A 22,970-nucleotide genomic window follows, 5' to 3' on the forward strand; every position below is an offset into this window, starting at 1 on the left:
CATTGGTACACGTCCATTACCATGCAGAGAACTTTTCCTTCCCAACAACGGTCTAGTACCTATCCAAAACTGGACTAACGGAGGAAAACCAGAGTCCACACAGAATGTGTGCCATCTTCAAATGTTAAATCCCCACCCAGCCATGGTAGCATGCATATCTGAAAGCATTTCCAAAGCTTATTATACTAACCATGCTGTGGTTTTGTAGTTATGGGTCAGGCATGCAAAAAAGGACTGAGAAGTTGAAATGCAACTCTGGGAACTGTACAGTCCATCCTACCTTTTTTTAAGTATACCATTGGGTTGGTTGTTAAGGTGGTTGGTTCAAAAGTGAAAAAAGGAACTAAGACTACTGAAACTTTTAATCAGTTATAATACTTTATGTGGAGTTGGAACGTAGGGCGGAACTGCTAAATATATCATACTTAAGTAATTGTGAAACAAATAGTTATAGACAATTCTGAAATGCCTTGTATTTAGTACCAATTAACCATTTATTCAAATGAAGTGCATTTGTGGGCTACATATGCTAGGTGTATGTGTGCCTGTGAATGGTACAACACATAAACATGTTTTACAATACATTAAAAAAGGTTGCATTTAATTGAATTCTTTTTTTTTAGAAAACTAAACCATAACATGCTTTATAATACATTAAAAATGTATGCCTTTAATTGAATGTGTTTCTTTTTAGAAACACTACAGCCATCAACACCGATTATTTACAAAGCTAATATAAAACAGACTAAAAACAAGTTGAGGATTTAGGCAAAACTTGACACTTCAAGAAGGGTCCACAAACTTTAGAGGACTACATTTTGTATAATTTATTGCATACTAGTAAACAATATGGAAAATGTAATTAAAAAAATAACGCTGCAAGCATTTCTGAATTATTACATTTCAGAGAAGGTACTCACACATTTGATTAGTTCCAAGGGAAACCACTTTACACTTGTCCTAAGCACATCCTCGTTGAAATGTGAATTATAGCCTTTCACATAACCTTGCTTCTAAAATTAAGAGATCACTTCATCATTGGGTGTGGCCATGACTAGCGGCACTTCGCCACAAGAGTCTCAAACATAAGAAAATCTATTTATTCAAAATAAAATCTTTCCCACTACCCCCCTCCCCCCCAAACCCTAAGCTCTTTACAAACAGCAGCAGCACTCGGATGCCTTTCTCTTCTGCTAAAACAGAGGGATAGCCATTAGCGATATAAAATTATACTGTCTCAAAGACCACATGGGTGTCCTATGAGGATCTGAGAATTGGCAAACATAAACAAGCATGGATGTTGCCTTAGAAGGAGCAGTGGTTAATACAGGTAAAGAGGATACCTTTTTCAACAAGCAACCAATGAGGTTTGGCCAAGTGTTGGGGGTATTAAACACTCCACTTTAATAGCTGCTGCCAGGGAGGGACACAGTCTAGAAAAGGCAAATGATGACCTGAACCTCCATTTTTATGCCCTAGGTTGACAAAAGAGAAGTAATTTTTCTCCAGGTTCAGAGTAAGAGAAAACGGGTAGACACACCCTTATTCATTTTGCCAATTAAGTAAGAAAGAATTAGATTCTGGACTTTAAGGCAAGTTAGGTGCCTTTAGTATCTGGCTGCAAAGCGGATAACCACACAAAGAGTACCTCCCACACCCTAGACTTCTCTTTTGTCAGAGTTCAGTTTGAAAGTTACTTAACCTGTTCCGTGCTAGTGACGTAACCACTCCGCCACGAGCAAACGGGTGCGCTGTGCTCATGACTGAGTGCAGTGGCGTCACTAGAGTTGGTGTCACCCGGTGCGGGTAACTCATGGTGTCACCCCCTCACAACTTACCCGATGGACCAACTCACCCTCTGCCTGCATCATGTCCCCTCCTCCTGCACCATCTCTCCCTCTGTCTGCACCATGTCCCCTCCTCCTGCACCATCTCACCCCCTGCCTGCACCATCTCTCCCTCAGCCTGCACCATCTCTCCCTCAGTCTGCACCATCTTCCCTCTGCCTGCACAATCTCCCCTCTGCCTGCACCATCTTTCCCTTTGTCCACACCATCTCCCCTCCGCCTGCACCATCTCTCCCTCTGTCTACACCATCTCCCCTCTGCCTGCACCATCTCCCCTCTGCCTGCACCATCTTTCCCTTTGTCCGCACCATCTCCCCTCCGCCTGCACCATCTCTCCCTCTGTCTGCACCATCTCCCCTCTGCCTGCACCATCTCCCCTCCGCCTGCACCATCTCTTCCTCTGCCTGCACCATCTCTCCCTCTGCCTGCACCATCTTCCCTCCGCCTGCACCATCTCCCCTCCGCCTGCACCATCTCTCCCTCTGTCTGCACCATCTCCCCTCCACCTGCACCATCTCACCCCCTGCCTGCACCATCTCGCCCTCTGTCTGCCCCATCTCGCCCTCTGTCTGCCCCATCTCACCCTCTGTCTGCACCATCTCACCCTCTGCCTGCACCATCTCCCCTCTGCCTGCACCATCTCCCCTCTGCCTGCACCATCTCCTCTCTGCCTGCACCATCTCTCCCTTTGTCCACATCATCTCCCCTCCGCCTGCACCATCTCTCCCTCTGCCTGCACCATCTCCCCTCCGCCTGCACCATCTCTCCCTCTGTCTGCACCATCTCCCCTCCGCCTGCACCATCCCACCCTCCACCTGCACCATCTCTCCCTCTACCTGCACCATCTCTCCCTCTGTCTGCACCATCTCTCCCTCTGTCTGCACCATCTCCCCTCCGCTTGCACCATCTCCCCCCCTGCCTGCGCCATCTCACCCCCTGCCTGTGCCATCTCTCCCTCAGCCTGTGCCATCTCTCCCTCAGCCTGCACATCTCACCCTCTGCCTGCACCATCTCCCCTCTGCCTGCATCATCTCTCCCTCTGCCTGCATCATCTCTCCCTCTGCCTGCACCATCTCTCCCTCAGCCTGCACCATCTCTCACCCTTTGCCTGCACCATCCCCCCTCTGGCCTGCACCATCTCCCCCTCTGCCTGCACCATCTCCCCCTCTGCCTGCACCATCTCCCCCTCCGCCTGCACCATCTCCCCCTCCGCCTGCACCATCTCCCCCTCTGCCTGCACCATTTCCCCTCCGCCTGCACCATCTCTCCCTCTGTCTGCACCATCTCTCCCTCTGTCTGCACCACTTCCCCTCCGCTTGCACCATCTCCCCCCTGCCTGCGCCATCTCACCCCCTGCCTGTGCCATCTCTCCCTCAGCCTGCACATCTCACCCTCTGCCTGCACATCTCACCCTCTGCCTGCACATCTCCCCTCTGCCTGCATCATCTCTCCCTCTGCCTGCATCATCTCTCCCTCTGCCTGCATCATCTCTCCCTCTGCCTGCACCATCTCTCCCTCAGCCTGCACCATCTCTCACCCTTTGCCTGCACCATCCCCCCTCTGGCCTGCACCATCTCCCCCTCTGCCTGCACCATCTCCCCCTCTGCCTGCACCATCTCCCCTCCGCTTGCACCATCTCCCCCTCTGCCTGCACCATTTCCCCTCCGCCTGCACCATCTCTCCCTCAGCCTGCACCATCTCTCACCCTTTGCCTGCACCATCCCCCCTCTCGCCTGCACCATCTCTCCCCCGCCTGCACCATCTCCCCTCCGCCTGCACCATCTCCCCTCCGCCTGCACCATCTCTCCCCCGCCTGCTGCTCTTTTAACCCTTTCCTCGTCGCCTTCTCCACCCCCGGCCCCATGGTTTCTCGGCTCTTCTTAAAGTGACTGAAATAAACTCATGAAATGCGCTTTGAATTCGTGCGCGCGTCACTGAGGATAAGTTTAAATAGACACAGAAGACACACTCGCCCTCACGAGCGCAGCAGGGAGGGGAGGGTGTGGGGGGCCTGGATGGGGCAGATCATTGCCTTTTGAATGTAATATATTTTGGACCGATGTCATACTTAACCTCTGCTAAAGAAGGACTCCATTTTCTAGCCAACTATAAAGTAACCTCTTTGGTAAGAACCCCTTAAATTATGTTTGAATACTTCTGCTCAATAGGATTTACTTTTAAGAAGTATTCCCCATAATGTCTGTCTTTAGAGCTCTGACCCATTACATCCATCTGTTTTAGACCAGTCCTTCAAATGCCGATCTGTCTACTTGACCTTTCATCCTTTTGAGGTCGATAAAATGAGTGCTAGTGAGTTGGGTAACAAGAAGTCTGTTTTTCAGCGCCACGATACCCACAGATAAGTGTTCCCTTTACAAACACACTTTGCTAAAGTTATACACTGAAACCGAAAAATATATAGATAGTATACTTTCCTGTAAAGAAAAGTTAAGATGCTCTTTCTAATCTTCCCCAATATATCTATATAATTATTTCTTATTAAATTATGAATATCCTGTTATAAATGTGTACGTAATCATTTCCTATCCTCATTTAAAATTCCACTTATTCTTCAGAGTCAACCATTTGATTCCATAAAAGCCCGTCTTTTATCCAGTATTAATTTCATATGCTAAAAAGCTGTTAAATACCTCATTCATTTCAAAGAAGTTGAACGATTCAAAAGATTGTCCGTTAAAACTGACAGCGAGTCCAAGTGAAGACATTATTTAAATGCTCACATCAGCCTCTGCTTGTCAGAGAGAGAGGCGCAATGCTTTATTAGGCCCAGGGTTCCTCCTGATAAGCAAACCAGAGCAGAGGCGAGGCTCAGGCTGAAGAGCTGTGTTACATACACAGCATACCCAGATGGTGTCACCCCATGTAAGGGTGTCACCCGGTGTGGTCCGCACCCGCCTAGTGACGCCACTGACTGAGTGGTTCTGTCACGCCGCGGCCGCTTCGCCCACGCGGCATCAATTCCCTGTCTGCGCGGGTGAATTCATGAGCGGGGGGGCCCGTATCGGAACCACTCCGTCATGAGCACAGCGCACCCGTGGCTCGTGACGGAGTGGTTCCGTCACAAGCATGGCTGCACCGTGCGGCCTCCCCTCCCCCCCCCCCCAGCGCCACGGCGGTCAAGGGGTTGAAATCCAGCAGCTGCTAAATCATTTAGGTTGTCTAGAATTGGTTTAGGCGAATAAAGTGACACACCAATTTTGAATTAGGTGTAAACAATGAAAGCAAATGTTTAGAGATGGAGATGAACATTTTTAGAGGTTGGCAAAGTGGGAATAAACCACTGCTATATCTGAGGAATCATGAAACCTTAGTGGGATAGAGGTGGATGGTGGTCTTGCGTGTAAACAAATGTTCTACTGAGATACTAAAGAGTGATGAAATTAAGCTTGAAATGTGGCTCTGCAGACACACCGTCATAAAATGGGAATAGGTGAAAGAAGAAAATCCTCTGGAGTAGGTACTTGCAAACAAAAATACGATGAGGTGAATGTAGGCTCGTCATGTAGGGGTAGAGTAGAGCTTGCAACGGGGAAAAGCTTTTGTCAAATTTCAGAGAATGTGGCAATGACACCACCAATTTTACATTTGTACTTTGGCGACGAAAGCAATGTGATGCTATTTGCTAAAACAGCATTAATTTGGACATTCTAAAGCAGTAGCCAGTAATAACTCAAGAAAAAATAATAACTAACTGTATTGGGGGTTGCTGAAGGGGAAGTAAGTGAGGGTAGGGTAGAATAAAACACTCAATGGGCACATTTAAGAGTACAGGAAAATGGTTTAATGTTTATGATGGTTAAGGGATAAGAATGTTAAAGGAGAGGCAGAAAGCCTTGGTAGAGGACCAACAAGTTAGCGAAGAACTGAACCATCAGGAAAAAAAGGATAGAAATGAGAAGGGAGTCTTTAGTGATCATAAGTTTGAGCAGGCTGTGGAATGCTAGGCTGGAGGAATAAATGGGAAGAAGTGAGCAGCAATAGGTTATACAGCCATGTCACAGAGGCAGTTCAAAATAATGTATTTGATGTTGGGTTAATGAGAGAGGGATGGCACTGTATTGCTATAATATGGATACCCATCATATCAAAAGCAACTTAAAAAATATAGCAAGTGTGTCTGTGGTTGGTTGTCCTGCATTAACTAAGTGTGCTGCTATGAAGTCCTCGATAGTCAGCAAGTGCCCACTCATTTTGAGGAGTACATTTCTGAATAATACTGCCAGTTTCAAGTTTAATTTCTACAGCCCATGGGGAAACAGTAGTTTAAGTGTGTTTCGTGAATAAACGACTTACAGCCTTCATTACGAGTTGCTCGGAAATAAAAGGATCGAGAGCAACAGTGTCCGCGTCTGATCCCTGTTTTCCAAGTTGTACAATATTACTGCATTAGAATTATCCCCTCACAAATTCCTCTAGGTAAAACCTGGAGAAAAGAGGTTGAAAGTAGGAAAACGTGAACATTTTAGGTTATTGTCCCATCGCAGATTCATTCACTTTGAATGTTAGTAGTATAATTACTAAAGAAAGCTGCAGTAATGAGACCATGCAGGTGCAATTTCACTGCATGGTATTTGCTTGAAATTCATAGTAAGGGCCTTATTGCTATTTAGGACATTAGACAAAAATATTTCTCACGCTACAACGACATGAAATTCAGTATAGCAACAACGCTGGTCTACCCACCTCTTATTCTCATCACTCCCTACATTTTTAATTAGAAACCGAGACCATTTAAAAGGACAATGAATCTCTACTAGGAAATACAATGTCCACCAGTTAAGTTAGGCTGAGAGATATTTTTTTTTAAATGTCGCTCAAACTGCAACAAGGGATGTGGACAGTCAATCCCCAATTAATAGGAACGTTGATGTTCAGTGGCTCTACCTCAAATGCCAAAGGGTTACTTTCACCATTTACTAGAACTTCTCAAAAAGCACTGAGAAATATGGTTTTCAGTTATACATGTGCACATTGTAAGCTTTCCTAAAAGGATTATGAAACAATCACTGGCAATGTGAATAGGTCTGGTGTTGGCTACCTGCCTTTTGGCTTTGTCAATATGCTTGTCATAGTTTTTTATATAACGTTTTGAACGGGGGAGCTGCCATGCCCCCACCAATATTTAAAAAATCATTGGCTAAAACGGAAAATATTTTTGGGTCTCTAGAGGCTCACATTGCCATAGTACTACCTGGCACTGATGGGAAGTACTTTGTGTGCAGATGTGGTCCTTGTTAAAGAGCAGAATGCCATCACTCACAGTGAAATTAGCTAATGTCTGAAATGTACTGACCCCACTCTGCTGTAGTTGCAGAAAGCGGAATACAAATGTGAATGATACAACAACAGACCAATGGATAAAGAGGGCTGGCTGCAGGTCCTAAATGGAAGTGTATAATTGTAAACGGGAGTCCACGATAAACGAACATAAGGCTCACTCTACGGAATGGTGGGTTGCTGACGCCTCACCTCTCCCCTCTTTATAAACCACCCAGAACGACTGGAGCACCAACACGGAGCCGCTCTGGGGGACGACAAGCAGAAGATGTCGAGGAATGTTCCTTTAAGGGGGCGTGTAGTGAGTTAGAGGAACCTCCCTGGCATGACGTGGCATCCTGTCGATTGGTGAAAAGAGAGGTAGTCCTATACTCGGCGTGTGACGACACCGAGGAGGAAGCGAGAGAAGAGGAACCCAGATGTATACTGGAGGAAGGACGGGAAGCTGTGCGAAGAACAAGGGACGGAGAAGGAAAGGACACGCCTGGAGGCCAACGTTCCCACGAGTCGCCCAGCCACACTCACGGAGGAGTGTGGCTCTCCCAGGTACGACAAATGATGTCGAACTGGGTTGGGAGGAGGGGCGGGTCCGAGAGGAGTTAAGTGTCTGTGTAAATATTTCTGAGGCACTCTTCCCTTGTTCCATGCACCGCTATTCCCCCCCCTCCTACACTACTCCCCTTCACGATAGTGCACCTTAGGCAGTCTGCCGACAAATAGCACCAGTGGTTTCCCTCGCTCCCTGACCGACGATATTTCAGACGGAGATCTGATGATACCCCTCTGTTTCTTTTGTTTCTTTTTTTGTGCTGTGGCTCATACCCCGGAGGGAACATCCAGCAACACCAAGAGCTCCTGACCTTGTTTAAAGAATCCTAACAGAAAGTAGCCCTAAGAAGCAGGACCACCCCCTGTAACCAGCGCCACCACGGATCCTGCTGCTTCCACTCGGGAAAGACTGTTAACCAAGAGAAAGAAGTCCTTTATCAAAATAAAGCCTTACCTACCTAGATCCAGTCTCCGGTCTATTTCTCCTACCCCAACCCCACCACAACTGGTGTCAGAAGTGGGATTTTCCCCTTCCATCCCGTCACCGGCGATGGATCAGTTAATCCAACACTTAATCAAAGGACAGGAAAAACTGGAGTGGGCCGTCGAGCGCCAAATGACTTCAGCCCAGGAGGACCGGGAAGTTTTAAAAAACGCTATGACAGCACAGCTAGAAGGATTACAAAAGGCGATGAAAGACCCAGGAGCCCCTGGAGGTTTTGCGGAGCGACCGTCTCCTATGCCTCACCCGTCAGGAGTAGCACTACAAAAATTCATAACAGGAGATGACCCTGATGCATTTCTTACCAATTTTGAAAGGGCCGCAAGAGCATGTGGCTGGCCCGAAAAAAAGTGGCCGTTCTTCCTAGCACCCTTATTGACTGGACCAGCCCAGGAAGGTTACCAAGTAGCCAACCCGTTAGGGAATACTCCCTACAAGGATATCAAAGCCTTAATATTACATCACCTCGGGTTGGATGAAGAAGCCTATAGGGTGAGGTTTCGTAAAGAAAAGGGAACCCAAGGAGAGAACCCAAAGACATTAATCTTTAGACTAAAAGCAGCCGCAGACAAATGGCTGCGCCCTGACAGTCGGAGTAAGGAGGGAATAATGGATAGTATCTACCTTGAACAATTTATGGAAGCATTGCATTATGGTACACAACGGTGGTTAAGACAACACTCCGGGCTCAACCCAGCCCAGGCTATAGAAATGGCCGCCAACTACTCCAGGGCACAACCTCGGGCTGTGCCTTGGGAAGGGGAAAAGACGTCAAAAGCCCCTCCGGCACAAAAGACTGAAAGGAAACCCAAACCAGGTGTAGAAACAGGAAGACCAAGACCCTTTAAATCGGAGGTTCCCCCTCTGAAAACACCACAGTGCTATGAGTGTGGGGAATGGGGCCATATTGCTGGACTTTGCCCTAGAAGAAAACCTCCTGAGGAGCCTATGGAGGTCGGCTACGTCCCCAGAGCTGTGATGTACACCGCTGAGATGGGAACATCATACTACGTACATGTCTCAGTAAACGATAAAATGATAAGGCCCTGCTAGACTCAAGTTGCAGGCAGTCAGTTATACAAAGTTCCCTAGTCCTACCAGGTCACATTCTTCCGGGGCAAGTAGTGCACATAAGGTGTGTGCATGGGGATGTAAAACCTTATCCAGTCGCAATGGTAACCCTGTATCCCTCGGGTAGGCCTCGCTGTAAAGTAAAGGTAGGTGTTATAGAGTCGCTCCTAGAAGACCTGATTATAGGGGTAGATAATCCTGATTTCATGACTATGTTTAAAAAGGAACTGAGCGAGGTTCCCCAAAGGAAGGAAAGCCTTGTCCCAGCACTAGTGGTGTCTGAACCTTGGATTTTGGACCAAAACTTCAAATTCGCCCAAGCCATTTATGCCTCCTTGTTTAATGCTTCGGAAATGGCTTGTGTTGGTCAGTCTAGTACCCAGGCGACCTTCCCAAGATTCATTATAGAAAAGGAGTTAGTATATAGAGAGGGCAAAGCACAAGACCCAAAACAGTTGGTGGTACCTAAACCCTTCAGGGAACAAATTCTCTATTATGCCCACACACATTTAACGGCCGGACCCTCAGGAGCAGAAAGAACCCTACAAAACATTCTGAAGAACTTTTATTGGCCTGGTATTTACAAAGAGGCTTCTGAGTTTTGTAAAACGTGTGAGGTATGCCAAAAACGAGATTTAAGCAAACCACCAGCTGTACCTTTACAACCCCTCCCTATTATAGGAACTCCATTTGAACGACTGGTAATGGACCTGATTGGGCCACTACCTAAAACAGCTAAAGGTCACATGTATGCCCTGGTTATAGTCGACTACACAACAAGGTTTTCCTGAGGCGTTCGCTCTCAAGGCTCCCACCACCAAGAACATAGGCGGAAAGTTCATAGAATTGTTTCTCAGGGTGGGGTTCCCAAAAGAAATATTAACGGACCAGGGAACTCCATTTGTTTCCCGCCTCATGCGAGAAGTGTGCAAAACCCTTAACATCCATCAAATCAGGACCTCGGCATACCATCCCCAGACAGATGGCCTGGTCGAAAGGTACAACCGCTCCTTAAAGACCACTTTGCACAAAATGCTGTCTTTAGAAAATAAAGATTGGGATTTACTATTGCCTATGGCCCTTTACGTCCTCAGAGCACAGACTCAAGAGTAGTACAGGGTGTTCAGCTTTCGAGCTTTTATATGGTCGACAACCAAGAACCCTACTAGACCTCACCAGGGAAGCTTGGGAGAATGAGGAAAGGGAAGAACAGAGGGCAATTCTGGAATACACCCAAATGTTAAGAAGCAAGTTGGGTAAGCTGAGAGACCTGGCCTATTCTAATTTAGAGAAAAGCCAACAGAAACAGGCTGGGTATTATAACAAAGGGAAGAAATGGAGACATATGAAAAAGGGAGATTGGACTCTGGTCCTCTTGCCCTCCTCTGGTAAGAAGTTTCACAAAGAGTGGATGGGGCCCTACCAGGTCATAGAAACCTTGGGGAATACTACCTATAGAGTAAAGATTTCCCCTTCAAGAACCCAATATTTTCACATAAACCTACTAAAAAATGGTTGGGTCCACTTCCAAAATCAGCACAGTTTGGGTTACCAACTACAGAAGACACTTCTGCCCTAAGTAAGTTGCCCATAAATGAGGAATTACCTCAGGAGATGAAAAAAGAACTTCAGGTCACCCTTTAAACCTTCGCTCCGATGTTCTCGGATCTACCAGGCCGTACCAACTTGATTGAACATAGAATTGAAACAGAAAAAGGGGCCCAAATCAAATTAAGACCTTATCGAATACCCGCGGCCAGAAGACGCGATGTCAGCCGCGAGGTCCAGGACCTGCTAAAGTTAGGAGTGATAAGGCCGTCCCGAAGTAGCTGGTCGTCCCTTATTGTGATGATACCCAAGCCAGATGGTACCACAAGGTTCTGTATGGACTTTAGGGCCCTGAATGCTATATCTTGATGTTATGCTTACCCTATACCAAGGGTGGATGAATTAATTGAAAGAATCGGGGAGGCCAAATATATAACAACACTAGACCTAACAAAAGGTTACTGGCAGGTGCCCCTCCATGAAGAAGATAAGCATAAAACAGCCTTCACCACAGGTGACGGCATCTATGAGTTTAACGTTCTGCCGTTTGGGCTCCATGGAGCCCCGGCAACCTTCCAGAGGCTGATGAATGAGGTCCTCAGTAGGTATACGGACTATTGTTCCGTATACCTTGATGACATTGTGATATTCAGTACCTCTTGGCCCGAACATATTAAACACCTACAGAATATTCTGTTGGCATTGCAAACAGCAGGTCTTCATATAAATGCAAAGAAATCAAAGGCCGCATTCTCTAGAGTGAAATACCTGGGATACATGCTAGGGGACGGGGTCATAGCGCCTCAAGAGGAAAAGGTCAAGGCAATAGTAAACACCCCTTTCCCTTCCTCAAAAAAGAGCTAAGAGCTTTTTTAGGGCTAATCGGATATTACAGGAGATTTTTGCCCAACTTTGCGGAGACAGCCTCTCCCTTGACCAATCTCCTTAAAAAAAACTCCAGTAAAGCAGAAATACAGCACCCCTCAGAAGCAGCCAAACAGGCATTCAACCAACTTAAAAAGGCCATCACTACCAGTCCAGTATTAGGTTCCCCAAATTTTGAGGAAACCTTTCTCTTGGCCACAGATGCCGCTAACACCGGCTTAGGGGCAGTGCTTTCCCAGATAGGTACAGACGGGTTAGAACACCCCCTACTATATATTAGTAGAAAACTGTATCCTCGAGAGACAAAATACCCAACGATAGAAAAAGAATGTTTAGCAATACTGTGTGCAATAGACAAGTTAAAGTATTATCTGGAAGGAAAACCCTTTGTCTTATATACGGATCATGCCCCACTACAGTGGATATACAGGAATAAGTCACAGAATCCGAGAGTTCTCAGATGGTTTCTATTTTTGCAACCATATTCCATGATCATTAAGCATAGAAAAGGAACTGAAAATAGTAATGCAGACTTTCTGTCCCGGTCTGCTATTCTCCCCGATCGGGAGAAACCAAGGGGGGAGGTGTGTAAACAGGAGTCCACGATAAACGAATATAAGGCTCACTCTACGGAATGGTGGGTTGCTGACGCCTCACCTCTCCCCTCTTTCCAAACCACCCAGGACGACTGGAGCACCGACACTGAGCCGCTCTGGGGACGACAAGCAGAAGATGTCGAGGAATGTTCCTTTAAGGGGGAGTGTACTGAGTTAGAGGAACCTCCCTGGCATGACGTGGCATCCTGTCGATTGGTGAAAAGAGAGGAAGTCCTATACTCGGCGTGTGACGACACCGAGGAGGAAGCGAGAGAAGAGGAACCGAGACGTGTACCGGAGGAAGAAGGACGGGAAGCTGTGCGAAGAACGAGGGACGGAGAAGGAGAAGACACGCCTGGAGGCCAACATTCCCACGAGTCGCCCAGCCACACTCACGGAGGAGTGTGGCTCTCCCAGGTACGACAAAGGATGTCGAACTGGGTTGGGAGGAGGGGCGGGTCCGAGAGGAGTTAAGTGTCTGTGTAAATATTTCTGAGGCACTCTTCCCTTGTTCCATGCACCGCTATTCCCCCCCCCTCCTACACTACTCCCCTTCACGATAGTGCACCTTAGGCAGTCTGCCGACAAATAGCTCTGGTGGTTTCCCTCACTCCCTGGGCTCCCTGACCGACGATATTTCAGACGGAGATCTGATGATACCCCTCTGTTTCTTTTGTTTCTTTTTTTTGTGCTGTGGCTCATACCCCGGAGGGAACATCCAGCAACACCAAGAGCTCCTGACCTTGTTTAAAGAATCCTAACAGAAAGTAGCCCTAAGAAGCAGGACCACCCCCTGTAACCAGCGCCACCACGGATCCTGCTGCTTCCACTCGGGAAGGACTGTTAACCAAGAAAAAGAAGTCCTTTATCAAAATAAAGCCTTAGCTACCTAGATCCAGTCTTCGGTCCATTTCTCCTACCCCAACCCCGCCACAATAATATATATAGAATTGCAGTAAAATCAAAAGGTCTTGGGCTCCTGTGAGACAGGTGATCAGAAACTTGGGCCCATGAAGACACTTAAGAAGTTAACATTTTATCTCATCCCTCTTGCTGCATATTTAATTAATATCATCTGCAGGGGATGCAGGTTCAGGTCTGGCATAACCAACATAAAATTCTTAAGAATCCACATTTTCCACACAAACTTGTCCCAGAACTATGCACCACTATGGTAGCTGTGAAGAGGTGTTTCACCTGGCCTAGTAGTCAATCGATTGTTAAACAAGGACAGTCAGTATTGAGTTCCAGACCCATTACTAAGGCCAGACTAATATCAATAAATCGCAGACTTCTAAAAACATTATTTGTGTATTGAAATACATTCAGTCACAGAACGTTTTCTTCATTTCAGTGCAATTCAATTTTGCTAAGAATATAGTAACATTTAACGTATCAATGATTGTTAATACATTGAAAAATATAATTTTGGAAATACAATTATTTTAAAATTGCATGAAGGACTGCTATAGCACATTAAAAAGATTGGTTATATACAGCATGTTTCCCATTCCCTGAGACTGGATATCCATTGTCAGTACACATCCAGCACATCCAGGGATGATGAGTGAGCAGTCTAGAGCACTCGAGATGCTTTTTCCTCTAGGCTCAGATGATTTTAGGTTGGCCTGAAAACAGCAAGTATGAGTCTCAGAACCCTCTGGTCATCCATCATGCCTCAAACAAGAAGTTCAATTATGGCTCAATTATGAGCAACCGTTGTACGATGTGTAGTTTATACCAATGCCATATATCCTGTGATTTCTTCATTATTGCTCAAGTGGTTTTCATTATTTTCCTCAATCTCTTCTTCTTGACCACCTTGCATATGCTGACCTCCCTCTAGCTCTCCCCTGGTATCAAAGAGTTGGTCTTCTAAGAAGAGGCCCCCTGGCCCGTACTGTTCATCGTGTATTCTCATTTCTTCTGGTGATATATGATAAGATCCCAGAACAAAGTCTGCAAACCTGCAAGAACAAAGAAGACAGACAAAAGAAAAAAACATTAACCAATAACCACGTAACTCTTACCTCCGAATGAAAAAGAAAAGTATTCATTTAGATGAAATAAGTTGCGAAACTAACTTCCATATCAACAACTAGATCAAGGGAGAGTAAAAGTAAATGATTTAGGAGGCGGTTTTTAATTCAAGCTCTTATTTTTACAAATGCTTAAGTCTGTAATTTTTATCTGTATGCAATGGATAAATTCCACTAAACACCACTACGAAGCCACTCATAAGAAAATAAAATGACAGCTGCATCACAAGCAGGCAAGGAACAGGAGTGATATTGTCTAACCTGCTCAGTACATTTTATAATATATTGAGTAACAATCCAACTCCCGAATACCTTTTTATAACTTTTCATTCTAATATCTAAATAGTCATTTTGACATATATTTGACATTTATCTTCTGTGTGTATCCCACCTTTTTTTCTATCGGGGAAAATATAGCAGATACAAAAGTTTTTCTAAAGAGGTTTTCCACCCCGGAGACTCCTATGTATTTTGTAAATTTCTTGCTATAAATGATGTTTAGGTGTTTAAAACGAGTTAAGGTTCTTAGTTACAAAGGTATTGGAAGTTAAGAAAAATTTTCATTTGGTGCAATAAAGAACTATGAAGTAAAAAAAGACTTAAAAATCTTGAAGTTGGAGTAGTCAAAGGAAACTGTTGTAAAACAAGGTTGATGTTGTTCATCTAAAAATAAGGTACATAATGTAGGAGTTTCAAAAGGTTGTATGACTGTTAATGTAAAGCATATAAAAGTATTTTCTCGCTCTAAAAATGTTGTCAGGCTCAATAAAACTGCGATACAAATTACTTTCAACTAAAATTACATTTCAAATGAAGAACTAAGCCAACTGTTTTTATGCCTATAATGCAATATATTTTGTGATCATAAGGTGTTATAAATGTCAAATGCAGGTAAAAATGATCTTGATCACATTAGTACATTTCAGTAAAGCATCAGTATACGTATATCCACCACTTTTTGCATGAAGGAATAAAATATATTCTTTCATATATATAAGTGACAACAAAACGTAAGTGATCCCCCAACCTAAACCAAATAAACATGTATCACTTAGCTACATCAATATGTATTGCAAATATAATAGTACATGTAATAGTTTTTTTGTGAGTGGGAGTTTTAACTCTTAACCATACAAAGTTGTGAGATTCCCGGGACAACGAAATAATCCGAAAACTTACATTTTCCCATACATCACAGTGCCCTGACTAGGTTAACATTTAGTAAAGAAAAGTTGTTTTTATATGTGATAATACAATTAAAATGAAATTGAACCCTAAGAAAGGATTACTTGAAAACTATGAATGAAGAGCATATCAGCATTACTTATACGTAAGGAGGAAAAGTTCTAGCAGATTGCACCACCTGTATCGGTCTTCCATTGTTAGAGCAGGTTAGAGACAGTTTTAACCATCTCACAGAGGTATATATAATCTATCAAATCAAATGACTATGTAGGGCACCAAAATCCAAAGGTTTCCAGGATTCATGTACATACAAGCACACTGAAAGAAAGTGAACCATACGAACCTTGAAACTAAACTGGATTTTGGTATACTCCTACTAGAATTACCTGAATTTCACAGGTTAAATTGGAGGTCATTCCACTTTTTGGATCGTATTAGTTGAAGGCGTTACTCCCAGAATATAGGGTCTAATTCAGGAAGCAATGGTTATGCAGCTGTAGCCCAGTTTGCCAACTGAAGGTTCCAACTTGGCAGATTACATTAAAGATCATCACTACACATCGAAATCCAAGGCAGCCACTAGTAGACAATTCAGTCTCAGTTAAGTTGACCTTACAATCTGTTCAGTTGAGTCCCGCTAGCAGTATGGCCCCATAATTCTGAATTATTCTTAGGTTAGGTTTTTCTTGGAGGTGTCAAAACAGTTAATGCAGCAGTAATCGAGCTGTGACCCAACCACAGGCCTGACAAATATGCCTCTAGTTTCTTCTATTAGCCATAGCTGTACTTTATATGGGAAATAAGTGGACATAATGGCGGCAGGGTGTGATTTAGAGGTTAGAGGACACACTAAGTTTCCGGCAGTGGTGCCAACCTAAGGCTCTACCTTTGTAAACCTAGGACCTAGTAGCCCCTCTGCATCTGGGCTGCCTAATGATTGAATACAAATCCCCGTCTTATTTATAGAGGATCTTCTGATGCATATTTTCGCTGCCCTGTGCAGCATGACAGCTCTGGACAGAACAAACTATTAATGGCCACCACTACTACAGAGGAAACTCCCTGCATGTCATAAAGAACCCCCCTTGTTTTGGAGATTCCTTTCTGAAATACAAAAATAATGCAAAGTTTCTCAAAAGTGTTTTCTCCCTAGAAGTTGCAAGGAGATCTTTCAATTTGGCTAGGGATCTCTTGATTTGGCTAGGGTCCTCAACCTGGCAAGCAGACTGATTGGATGTGCCGGCAGTTGGCAGGCAGCTCATCCACCTCACAATGACCCAGCTGGTGAGCTGACTGGCTGCGCACCATACTCATTGTGGCTCAAAGACCACCCTGTGTTCCATCCTACTTCCTACATGAGATTGATTCTAAAGTCTCATAATGTTCAACTTCTAAGTGACTCAATTTCTTGATCAAGGACCCACAAGGAATCAGTTTGGCCTTGCTGGTATTAGGTGCAAAGCAGCTGTCTTGTATCAGCCCTTGACAGTTCTCCCCAATCCTGCAAGGGCTGTGTCTGGTCATTCCCTTGCGCTACGTTCACCTGCAGGGTACCATGTGGCAACTCAACGAGACAAGTTAATGAAGAACAAGGGGTCACAGTTCACTGGCCGCAGGTCTCACATGCACAAATTCCTTTCTTGCACATAAATGAAGACAGCAACTCTGGAGGACTGGCCTGTGGCAAGTGGGGAGGCTTGGGAGGCTTAGAAGGCCATGGGTTGGGACTGTAGGCTGCAAGTTAAGCAATGGATGCAAGTCTAGCAATGGACTCCCCTGGCTGTAAGTTATAGACAGTATATGTAATGGTTGCACGAGGAACCTGGCATCTGCCAACCATTTTGTTCTTGCTAGGAATATTGCAATTCAATTCATGACCAAATTTTCACCAGTTCCTGCATCCCTACACTTTGTTGTTTTTTCACTTCCTCAATGCCCTTGAAATCTTCCCTCAGTCAGCCTTATCTAGAATTGTCTAGCATGTATTTTTGTGTTAATTTGTTTTGATTCTTTATTCAGGTTTCTTTATATTCTTTCTGTGGAATTTATCCAAGTCCCAGTGAGCTGGTTGCCCCCTCGAAATATTCTTTAAGCCTGTAAATTGTATTGTACTGCGCGGGCAGTGGTTTCCACATCCTACCTCTTTTGAGAGACTGGGGCTTCCTGTCATATGAGTAGCCACATTCAGGCTTCCTGTCACAGGAGTAGCCACACCCAGTGCTTCCCTAATTCGCTCAGTCCCTTCCCCATACTACTTTACTGTCTATCTTAGTCTGTTTCCCATTCAGGTTTAGGATAGAGCATGGATGAAGTTCGGAGATTGATGTTGAATTTGTCAAAAGATCCTCATGTCACAACCGTTGGCCTGAAGTCTCCCTTATCAGACGTCAGCAACTGTATGTCATCAGCACAGATGTGAAACCCTACACCAGAGGTAGCAACCATCCAAGTTATACTTATGCCAGTTACATATAACTGGCACATTTTCCAGGTCTTATGGTTTTTAAAAGATAGTGCATTTTTCACTGAATTTATAAGATTTTTTTTTAAAGTAACTTAAAATCTTACTACCTTTGTCATGTATAACTACACTTTAACATGTCTGTGTGTAAGAATAGGGAGTGGGGGATGGGGCCCACAGGGACACTGCATGTCAACATCACCAAAGGAGTTAATATTCAATCCTTATCCAGCTGATGTTTCATTCCAAAAGAAAGGACTCAAATTACACCAAAGGAGAAGAAACCTCAGTGATGTGTCGTTGAAGGTGGTTGAAATAGCTTCGATCAAGGGTGCCAAAAGCATCTGGGAGGTCCAGCAGCAATCTAAAAAGTGCAGCTGTGTCCTCATCTGCCATTTTAGAAAGACATTGCTGGGCAACCAATAAAACAATTTTAGTACTATTATGTAGTCGGAAGCCTGACTTGTAGATTGCCATGGGTGTTGTTGGCCTTGAGGCGTTAGGTTGACTAGCTAGCAACAACCTTTCCTAAAATCCTGGTGAGAAAAAGAGTACCGCCAGTGGCATACATAGCTTGCTGGGTGTGCAGGACTCAATATTGTTTTCGCGGAGAAATCTATAAATGTTTTAAGCAGTCTGGCACTAATCCCTTACTCAGTGAGCTATTAATAATCTCAGCGATAATCAGTACATGTGTGTGTGTACGTTCTTCCACTAGCGTGGAAGCAAGTTGACCAACAGGGCACCAATAAATGTTCGTGTGGCCTATACAATTCTCATACTTAGCAACTAATATTCTTGGTAAAGTGAATATGATGGACTGCAGGATTGACAAATCAAATGACCTGATGTGATAGTAGTCATGATGGAACAGTGACTAGCCCTTCTCCTCTATATTATGAAACATTATTACTTTCTCAAATAAAATGCGCCTTTACTTGAAGAACTTGGTCACATACCTCAGCTTGTCAGGCAAGAGACTAACGCAGCTTACTACAGTCACTCAGCCTTGGGTGGATGGCATGATTAGTAGCTACTATTTGGTATTAGATTATATTCTAGTGGCCAGAAAAACGTTCCGCTCCAGCATTTGAATGGATAAAGGGGAATGGTAATCTTAGAGAGATGATCGGGCGCTAAAGCAAAATGATAAATCTACCTTGACTTAATCTGACTTTGGAAAGCTGCTCACTAACCAATGCTAGGATATTGCTGCATGGTACAACTGAAAAGACCTCCTTGAACTTTGGGGGAACCAGAGAACAAGAGCCCACCACCATTGTAGTCCAGCATTGCTCCCACAACATTTCAAAGATCAAGCCCAAAGGAGGGTATTCAGACATCTATAGGGAGCCAAGATGGCTGATCCTCAAGGGCACCAGTGGAGAGCTGAAGTTGGATGCTGTCCTGCAGATAATGGAATGCAGTCAAGAGACAATCACCAGAACATACATCCCACCTGCATAAGTGACCATGAACAAATCTGAAAGAGATCCGGGATTGTGAATGTGAGTGTGCTAGCCGCAACTTGGGTGGAGAAACTGGCAGAAATGGAGGACATGAAGGAAGGAGAAAAATGCATAAAGTGATAGCCAGCGCCCAAATATTTTTGGCAGCCGGCATGATAGTACACAATAAGAATGGAGTTTTTCTCCCCAAGTAGTGAAAAGAAGAAGTGAGCAAAGTCAAGGGAACTATAGACAGAAATGTAAGTAAAGAGGCAGGAGCTCATGGTAAAGCGCTCCAATGCCCCTCCGGCCGAGTGCCTGGTACATATATAAAAAACTTGTGGAACATGATTTTCAATAATCTCTTACAAAAAGTAACCTCTTACTTTTCCCCTAAAATGATCGCCAGGATGTAGACCTTTTTATGTTGGCTCTGAGCACTGGAATGTTAGAAACAGATGAGGGGCTGCACATTGCAAGGTCGATTGGTAACATAATATTCAAAAGAAGAGCAAGTAAGCTACAGAAGTGTGTTGCCTGACATTGAACTTGTTACCAAAAAGCAACAACCATATTAAAAACTTGGTGGTCTATAAACACCATTGGAAACACATTTTGTGCCCATAGTACGCAACACAATCTGATTTAGTTTTGTTTGGGCTTCAAAATAACAACAACTTTAATTACAAATGATTAGCAGATTTTGTGTATTTGAAACATAATTTAGTACAAGATTTGAGTTGCTCTGCGTCTCAAAATGGCCTTGGTACAGCTGTTTTTTCTATAAATCCTCTAAAAAATAAGGTGTTTTTCGTGAGCAGGCATACTTCTACCATCCCACTTCTCCTGCAAGATGCCCATATTTCCACTTAGTACCGTTTGAGTATCTACTTTTAATGCTGTTCTTGCTTGCTGTTTCTGAGGGTGCACCGGTCAAGCAGCGATGGAAGGGAGGAGGTGGGGCAAATAAAAAGCAGTAACTATCGGAAATGCAGTGAGGGGGGAGGGGGTCATGCGTGGATGGGGCATAAGGAGCAGCAGCGTTTGCGACGAGATAAGAAAAAGATTTACAGACCTGTGTACAGGAATGGGGCTTTGAGCGAATGAAAAAACAACCGCTTGTGTAAAGTGCTCCAAATCAAAGTAAAAAGTATTTCCAAAAATATTTGCTAAATTTGGAGCTGGGGATGGACAGTAGTAATTACTGCATGTTCTCAGGGAGGGCTAAACACAGGAAGAGGCATGACACATGCATGCCATGGACAAATGGGGAGAAAGAGCAGGAGAGCAACAATGGAGTCAGCAAATGGGAAGCTTATGGGTGGGCTGAAGCCCACAAAGTATATACAACATGTCTTTCGAGACAGTGCATGTGCTGTCTAGAGCAGATACCTAAAATATTTGCTTCTTAACTCGAACCAGAAACAACTATAATAATAGGCGGATGGAATGAAAGAGTATGATTACAACTGAAAGGCCGCAAACACATTAAAGACTATGGGCAATGGCATCCCCAACAACAAATTCAAATAGGTAGAGGGCAACTTCGACCATAACAAATGGATTCACAACATAAGATTTCACAAACAACTTTGTGAATGAAATTTTGCAGACAGACAGTAGGCTTTCAAAGCACTATCTAAAAACAAAGAAGCAGAGAAACAATCTTGTGGGATATCAAAACTATCATACAACAAGAGCTAAAGGTCATTTTATGCTTTCTCCCAAAAGATGCAACAGCCAGAGGACCAAGAGATGGCCAAGTCCATTTATTATGGGGGTCCCATTCCCTTATAAGATCTGTACATGTTTATGACTTTTTTCTAATGTTGCCCCACTTAGGGCATAAAAGGTTCCAACTACATTTGTGCTGTGATTTACGGCTGCAATCCTACATCGGATTGGAATGAACCACCTTTCACGCTCTTATACTTTTTAGTTATCACTCTCCACCTCTATGGAATTGATCTACATACCCCATCCCCAAACCGAGATCCCAATAGAAAACCCATGTCCTTTTGAAGTCCTGGTGTGCTCTAGATATTATCCAGTAGACAGCAATGGGAGCTTGCACCATCAGCATTCTACTTTATTTGTATATCTCTCATTGTACGCAAGGTCCATGTGGGGAGGAATATATCACCACCCCATAGGGGTGGTGGTTGACCTCAGAGTGATGACGCTTACTGTCAATAGCCTTACAAATAGCATCAAGTGACCAAGGACATTTGCTGTGTTCAAAAAAATAAACTGTGATGTAGTGTTGCAAAAACAGACACATCACAAGTAGCAAACATGCAAAATTGGAGAGAGGATGGGCGCAGAAAGTGTATGCATTGGAGAATGGTGCCAGAGCTCAAAAGGTGTCACCAGACTCTGCCACAAGACATTGCAGTCCAAGTAACACATAATGCTCATGCCATTTATCAGTGCGAAACAAAATAAGATCAGAGCATTGTTTTTCAAGAAGACAGCGACTATGGCCGCTGTCTGATACACATAGGGCCAGATGTAGGTAACCCAATACCGGTCGGTAACGGCTGAAAATCGGTATTTTCGGCCATTACCGACCGGTATTGAGCATTTGGGATGTAGGAGTCCGAAAATCGTCCGAATCGGTAAATTTACCGAATCGGTAAAGTTACCGAATCAGTAAAATACCGAATCGGATAATTTACCGAATCGGTAAATTTACCGAATCGCAATGGTTTGCGAATCGGTAAATTTACCGAATCGGTATATTTACCGAATCGGTAAATTTACCGAATCGGTAAATAAGAAGTGGTAAAATTGAATAATGAGATGTAGGTAAGCTCTGAAATACCGAATTTGCTTCAAATTCGGTATTTAAGAGTCTGTTTTTACCATGGATTGAAATCAGGTGGTAACCAGGTGCAACCTATAAAAATGGACCCAAAATGCAATTCTTCTTGCACAATGGCGGCATTTTATGTCATTGCAATACGGCTACAGGAGGAAGGAGAGAGGGAATGGCAGAGAGAGGAGCAGGTCTACAGACAGAGGATCACCCTGTTCATGCCCACAGAGGCAGAGATACTCCAGAGGTACAGGTTGGCCCCAGACACCATCACGGACCTCATTAGGGACCTCCACCCACTGTTGGAGCATACTACCCCAAGGGCACACGCTATTTCACCCCACGTGCAGGTGCTGTGCAGCCTACACCTGCTTGCGTCTGGGAGCTACCAGAGTGTGGTTGCTGCGGTAGGTGGGGTGACCCAGAGCAGCCTGTCAAGGTTTTTCCACAAATTCCTTGACGCCATGTTACAGAGGATGGATGGAGCATTATATATCTTTTCCTGCAACCCATGCTGAACTGGTCCAAACAAAATCTGACTTTTACCAGATGGAACGATTCCCCAATATAATTGGCTGCATTGATGGCACGCACATTCCCATTTGTCCCCCTGCTGCCACCGAATATATATATATATACAGGAATAGGAAGTCAACGCACACCATCAATGTGCAGGTGATTTGCAATGCAAAGTGCGCCATCACTGACCTTGTGGCAAAATTC

General features: G+C 44.4%; 1 protein-coding gene across 1 annotated transcript in view; it reads right to left on the minus strand.

Annotated features, from left to right (window-relative positions):
- Nucleotides 1-13,591: 13,591 nt before the first annotated feature.
- The window catches only part of NEMP2 (nuclear envelope integral membrane protein 2), a 281,558-nt gene continuing 272,179 nt past the window's right edge, over nt 13,592-22,970 (minus strand). Inside the window, exon 9 of the mRNA XM_078680390.1 lies at nt 13,592-14,263. Coding sequence (XP_078536516.1) covers nt 14,032-14,263 — 232 coding nt within the window. The 3' untranslated portion in view covers nt 13,592-14,031. The remainder of the gene's footprint in view (nt 14,264-22,970) is intronic.

This window comes from Lissotriton helveticus, chromosome 3_1, assembly GCF_964261635.1.
Source record: "Lissotriton helveticus chromosome 3_1, aLisHel1.1, whole genome shotgun sequence".
Lineage (NCBI taxonomy): Eukaryota > Metazoa > Chordata > Amphibia > Caudata > Salamandridae > Lissotriton > Lissotriton helveticus.